The 20,277-nt window shown below is 43.3% G+C and overlaps 1 protein-coding gene across 2 annotated transcripts in view; it reads left to right on the top strand.

The window, feature by feature from the left end:
* Positions 1-20,277, top strand: part of GRM8 (glutamate metabotropic receptor 8) — a 2,784,122-nt gene that overhangs the window by 77,572 nt on the left and 2,686,273 nt on the right. For both annotated transcript variants that reach the window (XM_069229648.1, XM_069229650.1), the window contains exon 2: positions 16,455-17,249. In XM_069229648.1, coding sequence (XP_069085749.1) covers positions 16,743-17,249 — 507 coding nt within the window. In that variant the 5' untranslated portion in view covers positions 16,455-16,742. The remainder of the gene's footprint in view (positions 1-16,454; positions 17,250-20,277) is intronic.

The raw sequence follows: 20,277 nt of genomic DNA, 5'->3' as shown, positions 1-20,277 counted from the left end.
ATTTTTGTCTCAGTGATCATCTGAAGGGCTTGACTCAATGCAAGCTAGATCCCCATCTGGGCAGCCCGTTATGCTCCGTTCACACGTCCTGAGAAAGTTTCCCAACTCTAACAAATTATACACACATTTGGGACCCACTGACATAGGCAAGCACTGTTGCTGTGGCCCCAATCTTCCAGTCTAAAAGCTCGAAGTGAGAAACAGTGCAGAGTTAAGGATACTGAGAATTTTATTGGAGCCTGAATAGCAAGTGATGAAGCCTCTGAACTTCATTCTGCTTTCAGAAACCATTTCTCCTCTGCCACAGCCAATATTTGTGGCAGAAACATTGACTTAGTATTGTTAGACCAGGTATCCTTGGGGTGGTTTACCCCCTAACAATTTGCTATAACCCTCCTGTTTTGCTGACTTTGATTTTGCTGGCCCTAGGACTTTGTGCAATGTAATACTGACAACCAGTGGTAAAGTCTTGTATTGTGCACTTTCCTTAAAATATGGTTAGAGTGGCTTATACCCAATTTGGCATGTTTAATTTTGTTATAAGATCCTTGCAAGGTGGCAGTATCTGTGCCCAGAGCCTGTAAATAAATCCTCTAGTGAGAATACAGCACTGATTGTGCCGTCCACATATGTAGCACTTTAAACACGTATCAGGTCTGCTGTTACAGTGTGTGTGTGCAGTTTTAGACTGCCATTTTGACTTGGCAAAATAAATATTTTTCCAAGATCTAACCTTCCTTTTTAATGCTTGTATGTCACCCCTACGGTAGCCCCTGGACAGCCACCAGGGCAGGGTACAATATGTTTAGAATGTAGGACATGTACTTTTAGGTTTTACATGTCCTAGTAGTGGGAAAACTCTTACATTTGTGTTTCACTATTGCAAGGCCTACCTAGTCCTATACAATAATGTTAGAGTTGCCTTATTACACTTAATAAGAGATAATTTCCAAATGATAAGAGGTAACCCATTCATGACAATGAAAAATCCTAACTGACGGTGAAGTTGGATTTTAAATTACAATTTTGAAAAGGGCCTAAATAGAAAGTTGGCATTTTCCTGCCTGAGCCATTTGGTGCCTGCAACCTGTTTCTGAGTCACATGACTGGGTGTAGTTGAAAGTTGGGCTTTATGTATTCCCTCTAGAAACCCACACACAGTACACAGCTTAAGTGTGCCAGGATGGGACATCACTGACAGGATGGTGCTGTTCACAGCCCTACTTACACTTGAATAGGCTGTGTCCTTCCTCTACATAAAGGGCTGCATACCTCTTGTTAGTCTGTAGCCACAACAGGGAAAGCAGGATGCCTGTGCACTTCAAATGGAAACCTCTAGAACCTTTTACCCCACTTCAAAGGCAAAACTAGGTATACATAATTGACCTTAGACACCAACCTTTTAGTACACTTCTGGACCTCTGGATATTCTGCCAGGGAGAAGGACTGCTGTGCTGCTGAAAGGACTGCCATTCTGCTGGACCACTTCTCTGAAGGGAGTGGTGCCCTACTATGCTGAGCTATTGCCTGCTGCCCTTGTGCCTGTGTGAGGAGGACTGGACCTGCATCTCTTCAACCCAGAACCCCAGAGTGACTTCACGGGCCACTTGGCTGCCCTCCTGATCTGAAGCCTCAGTGATATATCAGGCTTCCACAAATCCTGTACCTGGACTTTGCCATCTGTGAGTCTACCCTGCCAACTGGCGCCACCCCAGTCCTGTACCCTTGGAAATGGGCCTAAGGTGCTTTGCCAACCTCTGTGGATCCGCCAGAACTGACACGTCCTCTACTGCGCTACGCAACCTTGAGCAGAACCAACACATCACTGCTACTGACTGCAATGGAATCAGTGCAAAGACGCGCATCATTTCCGCAGCCTCTTTAGAACTGCTGCTGTCCAACACATCCTCGGTGCAGGCCCTCAGATCCCTCATTAGCAGCAGCTTCAACGACGGACTCCGCGTTGCAGCCTTGCAGCTCCTCTGATCCAATGCATTACCTTGACTGTGCAACACGTCTTCAATGAGGATGTTTGCAATGCTCCACAAACCAGGATTTTAGATTCTTTGATCAATGGGCCTAACTAGGTCCCTGTAGCTGGCCCGCACACTATTACGTTCAGCCTGAACTTGAGACTCTGTCCCAGACTGTCCCAACCAGAGATCCACAGTCGGTGCATTGTGCTTTTTAGCACTATGTATACTAAAATCTTTAAAATTGCATATCTCTGGTTCTACTGATTGGATTCTGTTGTGTTGGTTTTTATTTATTTAGTAAAAATGACTCTGTTTTCTAAGCTGGTGTAAGATTCTTTTTGTGTGGTGTTTTCGCTGTATTACTGTTTGAAGTGTTGCACAAATACTTTACACATTGCCTCTAAGTTAGACCTGACACCTCTGTGCCAAGCTACCAGAGGGCTGAGCACAGGTTAATTTAAGGTTGGCTTGTGCCTCAACCTGACAAGGATTGTGGTTGCTGCTTCACCTGGGCTTACACACTAGTCAAACAACAACCCAATTTCTTACTAACCAATAACCCAATTTCCTACAAATATTAAGCAGAATTATCTGTTTAAAGTGTGAACATTTTATGTCTTCTCTGTTTTACTAATAATACAAGCCAAGAAGTTCTCATATCTTCTTGAAACATTGCAATTTTGATACTGTGGTTCTAAATATGTCTTAGCAGCAGAACAAAATCCAATTTTAAAATCGTTTTGAAGGTGGGGCTTTACCATTTTCATTTAATGTTTACACTGGTAAGTTCTTCATTCGTAAACTGATGAGCTAATATAGATTTACCTTGATTACTGAATTTAGGTATGTTTATTTTATCCCAAGAAGTAATATGTTTACTAGCACTGAAGGCCTCCTTATGAGTCTGGCGGTCAACAGATTGTCAGACTTACGGTGCGGTCATGTCCGCCGCCGGTTTGGTAGTCTGACCGCCAAATGAATAGTTTGCCGATCGGAGTGCCAAACGACCGCCGTCCCTGCCAGGAACAATGTCCAAAGTGCAGGATGTAATCAGCCAGGGCGGAGCTGAAGTCAGCACTGTCTTGCTGATTATGACCTGGTTCTCAGCCAGCCTTTTCATGGTAGCAGCCACCATGAAAAGGCTGGTGGAGAACAGGTACAGGGGGCCACAAGGGGGGCGCTGCACTGCAAATGCCCCCTGCCCAGCACCCTCAAAATGCGCACTATCCGCTGTGCAAACAGTGCACATGTCGAGGGTGGTGGTGCTACCTGTAGGCGGCAGCATTGCCGCCGGCTCGATTATGAGCCGCGATAATGTTGCCGACACTTTTCTGCCTGTCAGCCCAGTGGGAAAGTCGTAATAGGACCAGCTAATAAGGCCGGCGGGGAGGTCACCAGTAAGGTGACAACTTCCCCGCCAGTAGCTTGGCGGACGGGTCTTCCCATCCGCCAAACTTGTAATGAGGCCCTAAGTTCTGTTTGCTTATTTTTTCTACTGTAGAACATTTTAACTTTCAATTATTTAAATGTTAAATTTACATAATGTAATTATTATTAATATATAATCTACCATAACTATGTTTCATGCGGAATAATTTTGCTGAAGTCAAGTTACTTGAACATGCATGATAAAAAGCGTATGGATTTCTTCGGTCCATCCGCACGTATTTTAATAAATCTAAAAGGTGCAAACTCTTCCTTCTTCCCGTAATGAAAGTTAAGTCTGAGTTTTAAAGAATCTATTTTCTTTGACAATTCAATATCCTCACAAGTTTAGTGAGCCTTTTTTCTATCTCACCTAAACCATCCAATATTTATATTAACTCTTCAATTGATTTATTGCTTGTGTTTGCTTGAGTATGTCGATAAAAACCTCTAACCTAAGCCTTTAAGATCAACTACACCATATTTAAATCATTGACTCTCCTCAATAATTGTGTAGGAATGGGAATGACTTCTCAACGGTAAACGGCCATATACCTGTGCCATTAGTGCCTGATTGCTAGTGATACTGGTATCCTGACTTTTATTTCAGCCCTGGTGTCACAATTATCTAGTGTTTATGAAGAAGCCTAGAACTGGAGCTAGTAATGTGAGACCCAGAAACTATTGTTACCTGGAGTGTTGCACCCAGCATTCCCTCATAATGGGGATAGAATTCCAGTCCATGCGCTGGATGCGTCACATTAAGTTGGTTTGGCAGCATTCCTTGTTTTGTTCTTATTGTGACTAGACCTTTTTCTCTGATTCAAGGAGATGTGAGACTGCTGACTTTTCTTGGGTAAAGTTCCATTGAAATCTGAAACCTGAAAGCTTGTGATGACCTTCAGTGTGCATATCAGGTGTGTGTATGTGAAGTGTGTGTGTGACAGGAGTATGCTAGTTTGCTATGTGTGTTGTTAGAGTCTGAACACTGGCTAGTGAGGTCCAGTGTTAAAGCTCCTGGTTTAGCATGGCACAAGATGGAGGATGAACACAGCTTCGCCCAGACAGTTGATATATCTTACCATCTTTCCTGTGACAGGAGGTGGGAGACCCAAGCACAGAAGTGAGGGACGATGGAGATGATGCTTTCCATTGAAATTCAACAAGGAACTTGATATCAAAGGGCTCCTGATTAGCTCTTCTTTAGCATTACAATTTGGTAAATGGTAAAGGTGTGATATAGGTCTGCCGTTTCGGTTGTTCAAGGTGAGGGAGGAAGTTTCTAGGCAGGACCAGCCCTATCATCTGACCCTAATGTCTGCTTAAAGAAGACAGATGACAGGATTGCACACTTCATTGCATCCATGTTTTGATTCCTGCTGCGAGACTTACCCCGTACACAAAGTCTTTATCTAGGGAACAACCAGAAAATGACATTCGAAAGAAAACCACCCCAAATCTTTTCAGAATCCTTAGACAGTGGATCCACACCACCTGTCTGGAGCATGTGCATAATAAGGGAATCCAAACCACCCTACATTAATCCAGTTCCACATTCTTTTTGACAGAGGAAGGTAGTACTAGGCAAAGTACTCAAAGAACTGCTATGTGACCAGGTATGTTGTCTGCATGACAGAAAGTCTCCTAGAGGTTAGAGTGCATCATCTGAAGCCTTCATATCTAGGCAGAATTGGGAGATCTGCTTATAATCTAGAAGCATGTTTTACCTGCTCAGAGGGGAAAGAAAAGTGCCTTACTCAAGAGAAAAATAGCATGCCCAGAAGGAAAACCTAGCTGTGCCTCTGGCATGTGGCGCATCCAGAAACTGTTGTTTGAACTTGGGAGCAAAACCCAAACTAGACAGTATTGGAGAGAGTCTCCCTATCTCCTGTTGAGGCCCTCACAGTTGACTGCATACAGGCATCATTCCAAGAAGACATTCCATGCAGTTTGCCACCTTTGTGACACCTGAAAGCTTGATACTGCAAAAGAGGAGCTGATATCGCTGCCAAAGCAGGAACTGATCCTGGCCTGCAGGCTGTACCTGGCTGAAGTAGCACAACACCAAGTAAGCTCAGTCTGGAGCCCACAAGTTCCCGAGAAATCCTGCCTGGGGATTGCAACTGCACAACAAGTACTTGTCAGGACCCACTTAAAATGCTGCTTCTGCCCAGAGAGACACCCACTCAGCAGCTCTGCCTTGCTGCTCTCTCGCCAGGATTAAGTCACAAGTAAAAACTCAGAAATGGTCCCCTTCTCAGTGGACATGCCATTGAGAGTGCCAGTCTGAGGAGCGTCCACCAACGCCAGCTGACCGTGACTATGTGAAAGGTAATGGGGCCTCACACAAGAGAGTGAGGCTGATGTGCGCTCAGGTACTGCAATGGGGACAGTGACTTTTTCCTAAGCGACACCTTCAATTTAGGTATTAACTCTTCATGTACTATACACTACTCTGAGTGAGTGGAGACCCAGGCTGCCTCATCTGTGCCCAAAAAGTGCCTTTTAATTGATTCAAAGCACTATATGCATTACACCAACTCCTAAAATATGGGAAACTCTTATAGTGAGTGAGTGGCTTACTGGACAACATAGTTGCGATCTTGCGTTTGAGCTCAATTGGGTTATGTCATGCTACATTCTGCTGATCGATAAAGAACTTTCTTTTTTACTAAAATAAGCACTTTGGCTCGACAGAGAATTTATTATGTCTGTGGATTGACGGTTGAGGTCTGAGTACTTGAACCCCTCTTCCTCCTTGAGAAGACTTTGACCAGTTGCCTATGCTACCCTGAGAGTCAGATGCAGAAAGAGTTGTACTTTTCCCAATGAGCAGATCCATAGTAGGACGGACACCTAGACACTAGTGGCAATGGACCTCAGCCACCGCGGTTGGGCCCCAAAGATCCATGTCTGCCCTGTGGCACCCCGAACAGGGTATGACACACTGCTAGGTCGTTTTCCCACCCTAAATGGCATGCAAAGTGACTTCAAAAAAAGTTTGGAAAGCGTGTTAGATTATGATGTGAAATGAAAAGGCCCCCATATGTTCAGGAAATATAGGTGAAAAAATGGGTGAAAACATGTTCATTGGCCCATGACAACCGTTAAACTGAGAATAATCGGGCAGAGATTCGAAACAGGGATACAGTCACTTTAGTATTTCTGTGAAACCAAGACACTTGCTTGTATGAAAAATTATAGATGTAAGCCTACCTTTTTGTGAACTGGACCGTAAGCCCTTTTTGTGTAGGAAAGTAAGTATCATTTGTAAAATAAATCGGACAATGCCTAAGCAGCAGTAAATGATCATTGACTGTTTGTTATTGACAATATTAAAAATGTTTCGAGCAAAGAAGAAGCCTCTTTGTATGAAAAAAAACGTATAATGTAGAAATGCCCATTTTCAGCAAATAACAGTTTGTTTTTATAAAGCACTTCATAGCACAGATTGCTATTTCAAGGCGCTGTAAATTACTGGTCTTCTTTTAGCAAATAACATGATTCTCTTTTTACTATGTTTGGAAACTGACAGGATTCAAACTTCTGATATGCTGCGCACAGCAGATGCCAGCAGTGAATTTTTAACTCAATGCGCCAATTTGCAAGCTTCATGCTACATTTAAAAGTGGCTTCCTAATAAGAATGGCATTCGATGAATGTTCGACCTTCCACTGAATGAAGGACTCTATCCTAAAGGAGGGTAATAGGAATGTGCAGACAGGGCATAGTTGCTGCTCTGAATATTAGCTGATCTGAAGCATATGTAAAAATTGAACTGTTCTGTAGGAACATCTGAAATGGGATTTTCCTGAGGGCATCTCTTTTTCTGTCAAAATGCTATTTCCCGATGGATGGTAGAACATTATCCTTTCCAGGTAAAAGACATCGGAGAAGAATCAAGCTAAATATATCTCTGTGACAAAGTATAAATAGTATTATAAAGTGCACAGCTCCAAGGACACATTAGCCGTGAAATAAAAATAACCTAAAAACTTTAGCCCGCTGGTTAAAACAAAAACGTAGTGTTGGATGGTGAGAGCAACGGAGCTGGGGACTGCCCTGCCACAAACCACTTAATAAGAGTCATTTATCCTAGTGCTTCTGGTAACAGGAGGCTGTGAGTCTTACTCTAAGATTTGGAGTAAACAGTGTCCATGCCAAACTTGTGAGTGAAACGTGGGTGATCTCATCAATTGATCATATATAAAAATGTAAAGAGGTTTATCGAGCTGGACTACTGCACACTCCTTTATGCTCGCTCATCCTGATACCGGAGGGAAGGACTGACTGCCTCTCAGCCTTCTGGGGTCATAAAATGAGTACTATTGAGTTACGTAGTGATAACACCTTCTGAGAACCGATTTCGATTGGGTAGCAATATGGAAACATGGGAAAGACGCCCAACTTAAAAGATAACGTAATGCAGTGCAGGCCGGTGCGTTGTTATACTTTTCTTTATGCGGTGATTCAAGGTGGCGTAAATCACCCCTTGCATGGCTGTCTAATTCTTGTGGAAGCCTTTGGGTTGTCTTTGCATTGTCCTTGAGTGTGCAAAGTGATGCAGGGCAACGCAACGCAAAGGTTAGTAAACCTGGCCCTGAATCTTCCTACTGATGCTGAACGTCATGAATGAAGGTTTACCGAGCAAACATTGTGAACAATGCATGAAGCATAACACTCTGCAGGCTTCTATATTATGTGGTGGTGCTTCAGCAAGCAGTGGGTGGTTGTGGGGCTAAGATCGGTGTCCTATGAGTTAAGAGCAAAAACTATCAGGCCAAGTACTTGCAGCACCTGGTGTGTGGTAATTGACTAAGGCAGGACCAAGCCTCCATCTTGTCTGCCTACAGCTGGGGCTGGCTGGCACCTTGCGGATTGGAGACAGACTTTAAGGCACAGATGGCAGTAAGAGCAGAGAAATGCACACTTTGTAAAAGTGACATTGCTAAAACAGAAATATGAAATCCAACTGCAGGATTTTCTCCCACCATTCTGGCAGTATTAAACATGAAAGGGCTACTCCTTCCAGGTTAGAATCTGCCACTCAAAAGTATGTGAGGGCAGTCCTAATGCTAGTCTATGAGAGGAGTGGGCCTAACTGTACTGGAAAACAAATTTATGAGTTTTTCACTACCAAGACATGTAAAACACATAAGTACATGTCCTGCCTTTTACCGACAGCACCCTGCCCTATGGGTTACCTAGAGCCTACCTTAGGGGTGACTTATATGTAGGAAAAGGGGAATTTAATGCTTGGCAAGTAGTTGTAAATGCCAAGTCAAAGTGGCAGTGAAACAGCACACACAGGCCTTCCAATGGCAGTCCTGAGGCATGGTTAAGGGGCTACTTATGTTAGTGACACAATCAGTGCTGCGGGCCCACTAGTAGCCTTTGATTTACAGGCCGTGTGCACTTGTAGTGCATACAAGTAAATTAAATATGCCAATTGGGTATGAGCCAATGTTACCATGTTTTTAGGGAAAGAGCACATGCACTTCAGCACTGGTTCACAGTGCTAAAGTGTCCAGAGTCCTAAAGCCAGCAAAATGAGGTCAGAAAAAGAAGAGGAAAGATAATGTTTGGACTGACCCTTCATAGAGGCAGTTTTCCAATAGAAGGTGACACAAAGAAGTACCTGCAAAAGCTCAGAACTAAAGGACAGTGATGAAGAAGAAGGACCTGATGTGAGATATGCAGATGGAATACATCAGAAAGAGATGGGAAGAAAAAACGGTTCAAGAGTGTAAGAGAGTGAGAGAATCTAGAGGAAAATAGTGCGGAATGAAGAACTGGAGTAAATGATTAACTCCAGAGCTACCTCTTCCACAGAATTGTTTAATTCACAGACTCACATTTTCAGAATTGAAACTACTTCAGTTCTACTTATTCACAATGGGCCCGATTCACAAAGGTAAACAGAGATGATTGGTCTTAACTTGGACCAAACGTTTAAGTTTACGACTTTGGGACTTCACAAAGGGCATTTACAAGTAGTACTTTTAGGTCCGCACTTGGGGTTGGGATCCACACCGAATGCGGACCTAAGTTACCATATCCGCCGGATTGCGGACCTAAAGATACTACTCATAAATGCCTTTTGTGATTTCTGAAAGTAGTAAACATAGCTGGTCTATGTTTAGACCAAACGTGTAAGTTTTCCTTTGTGAATCAGGCCCAGTATTATCAGTGGTGTTACTCATTTACAGGATACTGTTAATAAGCATTAGCAAAGCCAAGTGGTCTGGCTTATTTTAGTTGCATGTCCATTGCAGTGTGATACGTCTGGATACCGTTACTTAAAACCCAGGCCCCCAAAATACTGATCAGGTGGCACACTTTGTAAAGGACAGGATTCTGGTTCAGATATTTTAAGCCATACCATCAATAAGTTGTGCCTTTTAAAAAGGATTTCTAGTTAGTCTTCATTAGCTATGCTTCTTTTGGAGAACCCCCAACCTTTCTCCCATATAAAGCACTGAGATTCGGAAAAATACCTCTTAAAAGAAGCACTTATTTTTAAATTTCTTACTTTGCTGTATGTTGGGAAGAGTCCTGATCATGGTCAACAATGGAAGTAATTATAAACTGACTTTAAAAACGTGTATATTAGTCATTACATTCAAGTTCTTAACTTTATAAATGAAAAACTCTGATCTGTTTCTCGGCAAGGAGTGCATGAACCCTAAATATATTCCATGTCAGCAGCGTGGTCCCTCTTTACATTTCACTCCTTCAGTTCATGTTGCATGATATGTGTGTCCCTGGCCCCTAAGAATACCTTCTTTTTCTATGATATTGTATTTCTGTAGTTTTGCTTTTCATGCAACACGAGTCTTGTATAGTGCCAACTATGAATTAATCGCCTTTAGGTGTCAGGTGAGTTTAGAATGTGGATGAGTGTTGTGGACGGTTCAGAGTGTGGATGCGCAAGGGAGTAAGCAAAAAATTAAAATACCCACCATTTTGAACCAAAACACTAATAGCATCAAGCAAGCGAAGGAAATGAACATTCCCCTCCTTAAAACAGCCCCCTACTCTCTTCCATCCAAACATATGTCCATTCATCTTTTCACCCTTGCATCAACCGCTGATTTCCACCCTTTCCAACTTTACATTCTGTCATTAATACATTCTTTTAGTCGTTATTCAATCATTCACCATTCCACTATCAATTTTCACATCCCTCATCTAGGCATGCATCCATCCAAACCTTCATCCAACCATACGTTCATCTTTTGACTTACACATTCATCAATAAAGCCTTTCATCCATCAATTGATAATTTTTGCTTTTGCCATCCATCCACACAGATTCCCATTTACTCTACCATCCTTTCATGCGTCCTTTCAACACCCTCTCAGACTTCCATTTACTCTGCCATCCTTTCAACTCTCTATCTACAAATCCATTCACCCATCCACCCCACTCATTTATCCACCCACTAATTGTCCTATCAACCTTCCTCCCTTTATTTTCACTCTTCTTTACTCTTACCTTTCCCTCCTTTCAACTTTACATTCTTCTTTGCCTTTTCTATTAAGCCATGCATCTTTGTTCCTTAAGGCGTTAATTGTGAGCCTTTGTCTGTCAAGATGCAGACAGAAGAGGCCATAAAGAGATGCTGCTGCTAAGGGGGGAGGGAGTTCAGGATGGTTCAGAGTGTGCATGGGTGCTGAGGATGGGTCATGATTGGATGCTCTGGAGTTATGACTGAAAGCAGTGCACGTTGTGTACGGTGCCTGCCAATGGGCCTGAAAAGTATCCAAACTACATGCTCATGCTACATGCACATGCTTAGACTCTCGGCAGATTGCATTCGTCACACTCTCATGCTTTCCTGCCTTTCCCTATATGTTTCCTTCTCATAACAAAGTGTCACCTGATGTGGCAGAGGAAGTGGGGGGGCAACAGAGATTGTTGTGCAGGTTTTAACGATGCTAAAGCCGACCCTGGATAGGGAAGGGACGTCCCTTTCACCCCATTCTATTTGTGGTTCAGAGAAGATCGCCAAAGACCTTTACAAGTCAGAAAGGATTTTATGATTTGTGTAAATTCGCTTTTGTAATCGCAAAATGCATTTTGCGGTCGCAAACCTCGTGCTTTTGCGAATCTCAGGCTTTGCGACTACACAATACCTATTTTTTACTTGAGGTCAAAAGTTTGAATGAACACAATTACGTTTATATGTAAAAGGTTTTAGCTGAAAATACATCCTTTTCTATAGACTCAGCCACCATTCAGGAAATCTTTTAAGGATGAACACGTTTTAGTATTTATAAAATCACTCCTAAGCTGTGTAATGGCAAATTAATTTGTGGTCTTAGCCTTTAAATCAGTATGGACACTTGGAAATATCACAACAGTGGCTTAAGATGTTACTGTAAAACTTGAAAACCTGAATTTTACTAAACTGGTTTTACACAATGCATTGAAGAAGTGTAACATAGCTCAAGTTATTGAAAAATCCTCTAGTGTGGCTCTCGCCCGTACCTCATTATATGGAATTCACTATTTGTGGTCAGAAACAAGTGCCACGTGGGGCTGGGTTATCCTTTCAGGGCCCTGTGCCCTGATTTCCCTCCCACTGGCCGGCCCTGCTTCCTTCTGAAGCTCCGCTCCTCTCGCCTGCCAAGCCCCCAGAGCTACCCTGACTGCCTTTATGACGCTCAGACAATATTGACCCGCCAAATAGAGGGAAAGTCATTAGTCTCCCCCCGCCCCACACATACACACTGGCTGAGAATGAGGTGGCCAGTGGGCATACTACGGAACCGTCTCCGTGCCTCTGATTGCTTTCACGTCCACCAGAGCAATATTCTCACCCCCGGCACCTGCAGCATTCACTGGGATTTTCTCATGCTCTATTTTATATCAAACTTTAGCTGTCTCGGGCTGCATCTGCGCAGCGCCGGTGATTTATGGAGCCGCGCATCCAATCAAGTCTTATTGCTTTCGAGGCAGAAAATCATACAGGGATAAGAAGGGAGAAGAAAATTCAATTCGAGATCTTTGCAACGGGCTTTCACGAGTTTCGTGCAAATCCAAAGGCGATTCCTTCCAGATCTCCACAGCAATGGAAGAAAAACTACGCCTACCAGGCACTTAGGGTTGGTTTGATTTTTTGAAAAGGTTAGATGTTCAGAGGCAACACTGTTCCTTCCAGGTTTAAACAAATATACCATCTGCTCTGGTAGCACACTAGCTCGCAGTATGTTTGAGAGACTGGCCTGCAAGCAGGTCCTACAGTCCAGTCTGCAGGAGTAAATAGGGTGTCAGGACAGGAGTACTGGGCTGACATTTGCTCACCGTTGGCGAGAAGCCTTAACTGTCCAACAGATAGTAGAGAAGATGCTCGTAGATGCAACACCTAAGAAACCACCATTAGTACTATCACAGTAAGAAATAAAGACATCTAGGGCCATATTTATACTTTTTGACGCAAAACTGCGCTAACGCAGTTTTGCGCCAAAAAAATTTGCGCCGGCTAAGCCATTCTGAAGCGCCATGCGGGCGCCGTATTTATTGAATGGCGTTAGCCGACCGGCGCTGCCTGGTGTGCGTGAAAAAAAACCACGTACACCAGGCAGCGCCGGCGTAGGGCAAAATGGCGTTTGGGCGTCCAAAAATGGGGCAAGTCAGGCTGAGGCAAAAAAATCGTCTTAACCCGATTTGCGCCATTTTTTTTGGGCGCCCAGACGCCATTAACATGACTCCTGTCTTAGCAAAGACAGGAGTCATGCCCCCTTGCCCAATGGCCATGCCCAGGGGACTTATGTCCCCTGGGCATGGTCATTGGGCATAGTGGCATGTAGGGGGGCACAAATCAGGCCCCCCTATGCCACAAAAAAAAAAAAAAAATACTTACCTGGACTTACCTTAATGTCCCTGGGGTGGGTCCCTCCAGCCTTGGGTGTCCTCCTGGGGTGGGCAAAGGTGGCAGGGGTGCCCCTGGGGGCAGGGGAGGGCACCTCTGGGCTCATTCTGAGCCCACAGGTCCCTTAACGCCTGCCCTGACCCAGGCGCTAAAATCCGGCGCAAATGCGGGTTTTTTAGACCCGCCCACTCCCGGGCGTCATTTTTGCCCGGGAGTATAAATCCGACGCATATGCATCGGAGTCATTTTTTAAGACGGGAACGCCTACCTTGCATCTCATTAACGCAAGGAAGGTGTTCACGCAAAAAAATGACGCTAATTCCATGAACTTTGGCGCTAGACGCGTCTAACGCCAAAGTATAAATATGGAGTTAGTTTTGGGTCGAATTTGCGTAAAAAAAATCGATGCAAATTCGGCGCAAACGGAGCATAAATATGCCCCCTAATGCCCACTCATTGGTTAAGTAAAGCATTTTTAAGTAAGAGCATAAAGCAGAAATGTGAGAGATTGTGAAGTCTTGCATGCGGGGGAGAGCGGTGACATATTGCACTGACATACTGTGAGGGGGGGCATGGAGCTGTCTGCATTACCAGTTACGCAGCAGTCTTCATCTGACCTGTCTCACAACAAATGCATGTTTAAACACTGTGGAGTCTGCCAGCGCCATGTTCATTAAACAGCTCTACACTAAAGGCTTGGAAAGTAAAGAATGTATGTGGCAATCTAACCCCCAAAACAAGAAGAGGGTGGAAGATTTATTTTACACTGGAACTGTGTTTAGGCAATGGCGCTTGCGAAGCAAAGGCCAGCCATGCTTGCATGTCACAAATTGTGTGTGGTTGTTTTTAGGTTGAGCGTACCAGACAGTATAAGCTGTTTGGTTGCAAAAGACCTATTGTGGGCTTTCTACGAGCTTTCAGGCTTTACACCCCACCTGTTGCTTACCATTGGTTAACTTTATTATCACCTGCCATTCCTTGTCCCAACCTGTTGAACTTGTGTGTGCCCCTCCATTGGAGCATAGCCTTTATATCATCTCTCTATTTTCTGACTTCTGTTCTTCCACTGCTTGCTTTTAGAGATTTTTTTTTTCTTTTTGGTTGAGCCCTCAATGAAAATGCACGTGTTTTCTAGCTCTCTCCTATGCCGTGTGCCTAAGTGTAAAGAAACCTGCTAGAGTTTAAAAGTAAAAAAATCAATAAATGAAGAGAACAAGCTCCATGTGATAGCCGTTTAGTGCTACAAGCAGTGGGGCACAATTTAGCAACCAAGCACTGAGATTTAACACCTCTGTAAGTCCTTGTCTAATAGGGGGTCATGACATCTGATAGACACAGGGCACTCGAGCACTGCTGATGAGTGGTTACTCACTTATGCTCTGAGCTAAGGGCAGAAATCAGTGTCGTGGGCAGATTGCACCTACTTGGCAGTCAATGCTTTCTCTTCACTGATCAGGCTTAGCGAAGAACGAATCCCTTTTGCCTCAAGCCCTAGTTTTGTTAGCTGTATCCATGGGGAGCGGGGTCAAGATTGGTTTGCATATGACTGGATCCAAACTGCGGTGGCATGGTGGGCAAAAAAACAATGAATTGGGATGTGGCCTGAGCGACTGCCAGGGACTGAGATTAATTCAAGGATTCCATTCATCATTTTGTTGTTTTTGCATTTGTAGCCCTTAGTGTGCCAGGTATGCCCAGACATAGGTCCCACTGGAGTCAAACTAGCCTGGCTGATGAGGGTGATATCCTGAAACCGGACGTAGAATGCTTGCTTCCTGTCCATGAAGGACCAGGCCTGGCAGTTAAGCCCTGGCTCAAGAAAAGAAGGGTTCAGACTGATTTGCTTAAGGCTGGGTCCAAACTGGTGTGTCATGGTGGGCACAAAAATGACGGATTGGGATGCAGCTTGCGCAATTGCCAGTGGCTGAGATTAATTCAAGCATTCCATCCATCACCTTGTGTTTTTGTATTTGGTGTTCCTGATTGTCACGTAAAGTAGCTGAAAGTCCACATTTGTGGTCAGGATGGCCTAAGCCTCAATTCAGGTGAAGTTGGCTGAACTTTTAAAAACTCCTTCTGCCTTCATGAAGGACGAAGTTGCCCTGCTAAGTGGTAAACGTATGAAACATCACACAGCCCTTTTTAAAAGCCATACTCGCAACAAAATTACAAATTAACATTTACTTGAATTCTAAATAAAATACAGCATTAATAAAACTGTTCTTTGGAAAACGTATAACTTTTTCCAACCTTCAATGTACTTCTGTCTATGACTTATACTGCTTTGAGTTGGTTTGTTGATGCTTAGTTCGGTCAGTAAACTGAGACCTGGTTGAGCCATTGTTTACTAAATTACCTGACTCATGGGACCCACGTCGCCACTTGCCATATTTTGTAGGACCTTTTAGCCTTCGCTTAAAACAATAGTACTTTACATTTTGGAACTTAAAAGCATACGAATTGAAGTACAGCTGGCTGAAAAGCCACCAATGGCTGGGACTACCGAACAAAAAATGGACCCACTTGCAGGAGTGTGTTTCATCATTTTGCCACCAAAAGTTAATTGTGAAAGCATAGGTATCCGAGTATGTCGGACGATTTGAATTACCTTGTACAATTCTTGTTTGTTAACATTCTGGGAGAAGTCAGGTCTGACAGTATAATCTAAAACTCCAAGGCAACAGTGAAATAACAGATGTTGAATTTAAGGGCACTGTGATGATTAATGTTTGAAGCCACATAAGCAGTCATTTCAAGCAAATACCTTTCATCATCTCGGTGCTCAGTTTTCCATCAAGCGTTTAGCTCATGTGTAAAAGTGTGTACAAAATCCATTATAGGCACTTCCATAGAATATGTACAGAGGCGAGCAGTAGCTGTGCCTCAGTCTTATTTATATGCACGAGAGGTAGCCATTTTCTTTCCGAGTGAGCTCCAGTGTACTGTATCTTTTGTTACCTGAGAGCTGCTGGTACTCAGCTGGTGCAATCAATCTCTCTCTTTTTAGTGCGGTTCAGCCAGGTGTTCCACTTCACAACAGGCCAGGGAGCGGTGCTTGGAATGAAAAAAACAGGCTAGCAATAAGGCAGTGTAGCCAGGATGCAGGTGTGTGAACTCTATGGGTTGAAGCTGTATATAGTACATAAACTAATTTCTATCTCTGCACTGACTTTCAGGAATAAATCTTCGCCGAAGGAAGACGTGATTTTTTGATTATCACGAAAACCAAGAATCGAAGAATTTCCAACTCCAATTTGTGACATCATGGCAGAAATGAAATTAATAATGGAAGTGGCGTGACTCCAATTCTTCTTGACCTTGACTTTAAGATGCAACTCTTCCTATTTTTGTAACTCCTGGGGTACTGATGGTAATCCCCAAAAACTGCGCCTTCAAATGGTCCACCTGCAACTTTGACAACAAAATACTTCGGACCTGGGATTGTGACTACTTCATTATAAAAAATGGGATGCCAAGAAAAAGAATTGGTCTCCAGACCTTGTTTTTCCCTGCTCATCAAATTCTACTGGGTCTTCATCATGCTGCAGCGTGCCCACTGCCAGGAATATGCACACTCCATTCGACTGGAAGGAGACATCATCTTGGGAGGACTCTTTCCAGTCCACTCAAGAGGGGAGCGAGGAGTGCCTTGTGGAGACCTCAAAAAGGAGAAGGGCATTCATAGGCTGGAGGCCATGATGTTTGCCATAGATCAAATTAATAAAGACCCCGATTTGCTCACCAATATCACCTTAGGTGTGCGCATCTTGGACACCTGTTCCAGGGACACGTATGCGCTGGAGCAGTCCCTCACGTTTGTACAAGCCTTGATAGAGAAGGATGCTTCGGATGTACGATGTGCTAATGGGGATCCACCCATCTTCACAAAGCCGGACAAGATCTCGGGTGTGATTGGGGCAGCATCCAGTTCTGTGTCGATAATGGTCGCAAACATATTAAGACTTTTTAAGGTAAGCCTGTTGTTTATGAATCCCATATTTTACAAACTTGTGTAATTTGTATGAGGACGTCACTTGACCTGCCACTTTTTGTTCTCTCTGTTTAATATGAGGTGCTATATATAACCAATATACACAAACTCTCATGCTGATTGACATACACTGTAGGGTTCCATTACACGCTTATATATGATAAAATAGATATGCCAAATACCCAACAGCATCGAACAGTGTTTCGGACACAATAAGTGATGATTCAGTGACAAGATGGTATCCACTTTGTGACTGGTGAATTGTCTGGATGAACTCACGTGGCCCCTTGGTGTTGCGCCTCCAGTCTGAACACATGTATCTGAATGGATATAATCCGGCCATGATCAGTTATTTTTGGTTGCTGCTCTAATGTCAATAAAAACAAGTTGGCATGCTGTTGGGTTTATGGTGGAGGCGGTACTACAGATAACCATGAGCCAGGAACATGATTTACTTATTGGCTGAAAATGTTATGTAGAGACCGCAGGTAGTCTCTGACCGCCGGGTGGGACTTTCATTATCTCCTAGATAAGTCTGGAAAATGGGCTTTCGATTTTGAATAAAATGAGCTCGAATGTTGTAAATCGAACGTCGTAGATATAGCTATGTGCACTGCTCTGCGTCTCTTTTCGTTTCCTATATTGTACCAAACAAGCCACCAGATGACTTTAGGAAGATGATTGAGAAGGGAATCAACAGCTGCAGCAGCTCTTTAGGGCCATTGATGAGACAGTCACCTTTTATCGGGCGAAGCACAGAATATGTAAACTGAAGAGACGCTCATTTGAAAAGAAACATCATCGAAGGAAGTTGAGTAATGCAACCTGTGCAGTTTGAGCCTCATAAAACCGAGCACATATGTTTGCAAAAACCTTTATTCAAAGGTTAATAAAAGTGCATCTTTAAGAAAAGTTGACATGGAAGTAAATGACAAGGATGTAGTTTTTGTTTTCTTAAAAATGTTTATGTTCATATTTCCTCATGTATCCCAAGCGCTTCAATGGAAAGACTGGACTTCAGATGTTCAAAATCCTTATATCATTTCCCTGGTATATATTAAAATGTATATAGGATTATGTCTCATTCATTAACTGGTATCTCATTGCTCAAGCACAGTATTGCTTTTCTGGGTATTGCTGCTATTTGCATAATCCATTCCAGACTGGAGTTCACTTTTTAAATAGCTTAACATACACTTTCTGTCATGTATGTAGCCAAACATGAGCAGCAGCCGATTGTTGAACTGAAGTTGTGTGTTTACTTTGATGTTTTTAATTGCTTTTGTTCAATTGAATAAAGGTGTAAGTTTCTACAGATGGACCATAATCCTTTTTCATCTGCACCTTTTATTTTGATTCTATGATATTGGTCAGTGTATTTGAATGGTCTGAAAAATGTTAAGGCCCATATTTATACTTTTTGACGCAAAACTTCGCTAACGCAGTTTTGCGTCAAAAAAATTAGCGCCGGCTAACGCCATTCTGAAGCGCCATGCGGGCGCTGTATTTATTGAATGACGTTAGCCGGCGTTAGCCGCCGGCGCCGTCTGGTGTGCGTTAAAAAAAACAACGTACACCAGGCAGTAGGGGAAAATGGAGCTTGGGCGTCAAGAAATGGGGCAAGTCAGGTTGAGGCAATTTTTGCGCCTCAACCCGATTTGCGCCATTTTTTTTTCACTCCCAACCCCCATAGAAATGACTCCTGTCTTAGCAAAGACAGGAGTCATGCCCCCTTGCCCAATGGCCATGCCCAGGGGACTTCTGTCCCCTGGACATGGTCATTGGGCATAGTGGCATATAGGGGGGCACAAATCAGGCCCCCCTATGCCACAAAAATAAATAAAAAGAATACTTACCTGAACTTACCTTAATGTCCCTGGGATGGGTCCCTCCAGCCTTGGGTGTCCTCCTGGGGTGGGCAAGGGTGACAGGGGGTGTCCCTGGGGGCATGGGAGGGCACCTCTGGGCTCCTTCAGAGCCCACAGGTCCCTTAACGCCTGCCTTTTGCAGGCGCTAAAAAACGGCGCAAAAGCGGCCGTACGTAATTTTTTTTGACCCGCCCACTCCCGGGCGTGATTTTTGCCCGGGAGTATAAATCCGACGCACATGCCTCGGAGTCGATTTTTTAGACGGGAACGCCTACCTTGCATCTCATTAACGCAAAGTAGGTGTCCACGCAAAAAAATGACGCTAACTCCATGGACTTTGGCGCTAGACGCGTCTAACGCCAAAGTATAAATATGGAGTTAGTTTTGCATCGAAATTGCGTCAAAAAAAACGACGCAATTCCGGCGCAAACGGAGTATAAATATGCCCCTAAATACCTACAAGAAGTCGATCATTTTAAGGTAGTCCAGCTAATTACAAGGACACTGACCTTTCTTCTCCATCTAGGAAAATTAGATTGAAATTGCAGCCACATATGCCCACTCCCAGAAAATGTGGATGAACTCATTAAAAAAATATAATATAAATAATTATGTGGCCAGGAGCGCTGAAATGGATCATATTGTTCCCAGTACTTTCTGCACTTTATCAACGTCTCCTTTTGGTTTATTGTCTACTTGGAAAAATGTTTTTAGTTTCTGTGACTAAATAATGCTGTTAACTTTAGGCGCATGCAAAATTAATTATAGCTTTATTGTGCTAGCACCACTAGTAGTGTGCCAACCGATTACAAAAGAGAAGATATACAATCACTGTGGAATGGTCACTATGTGATCAAGAAATGGATTTACGATTACGGGAGAGCAGGGAACTTCTGACTAAATGGGCAGGAAATCCACTTCTTAAGTCTTCTTAAATATACTTATTGCGTGATATAATAAAATGTCACTTACTAAATTCCTCTCTAGATTTTTTTGGCAAAATAACTATGTCTGACAGGACAGAAGGACACATTTCCTGTCCCTATTAGTCCAATTTCTTCCCTCAAGTGTTATGCTAATTGTTTAAAAATTGGCCAAGTTCTTAGTACAAGTTTGATGTATTGAAGTATGTTTCTCCTT

This window comes from Pleurodeles waltl, chromosome 4_1, assembly GCF_031143425.1.
Source record: "Pleurodeles waltl isolate 20211129_DDA chromosome 4_1, aPleWal1.hap1.20221129, whole genome shotgun sequence".
Taxonomy (NCBI): domain Eukaryota; kingdom Metazoa; phylum Chordata; class Amphibia; order Caudata; family Salamandridae; genus Pleurodeles; species Pleurodeles waltl.
This window is presented reverse-complemented; position numbering and strand designations above follow the sequence as displayed.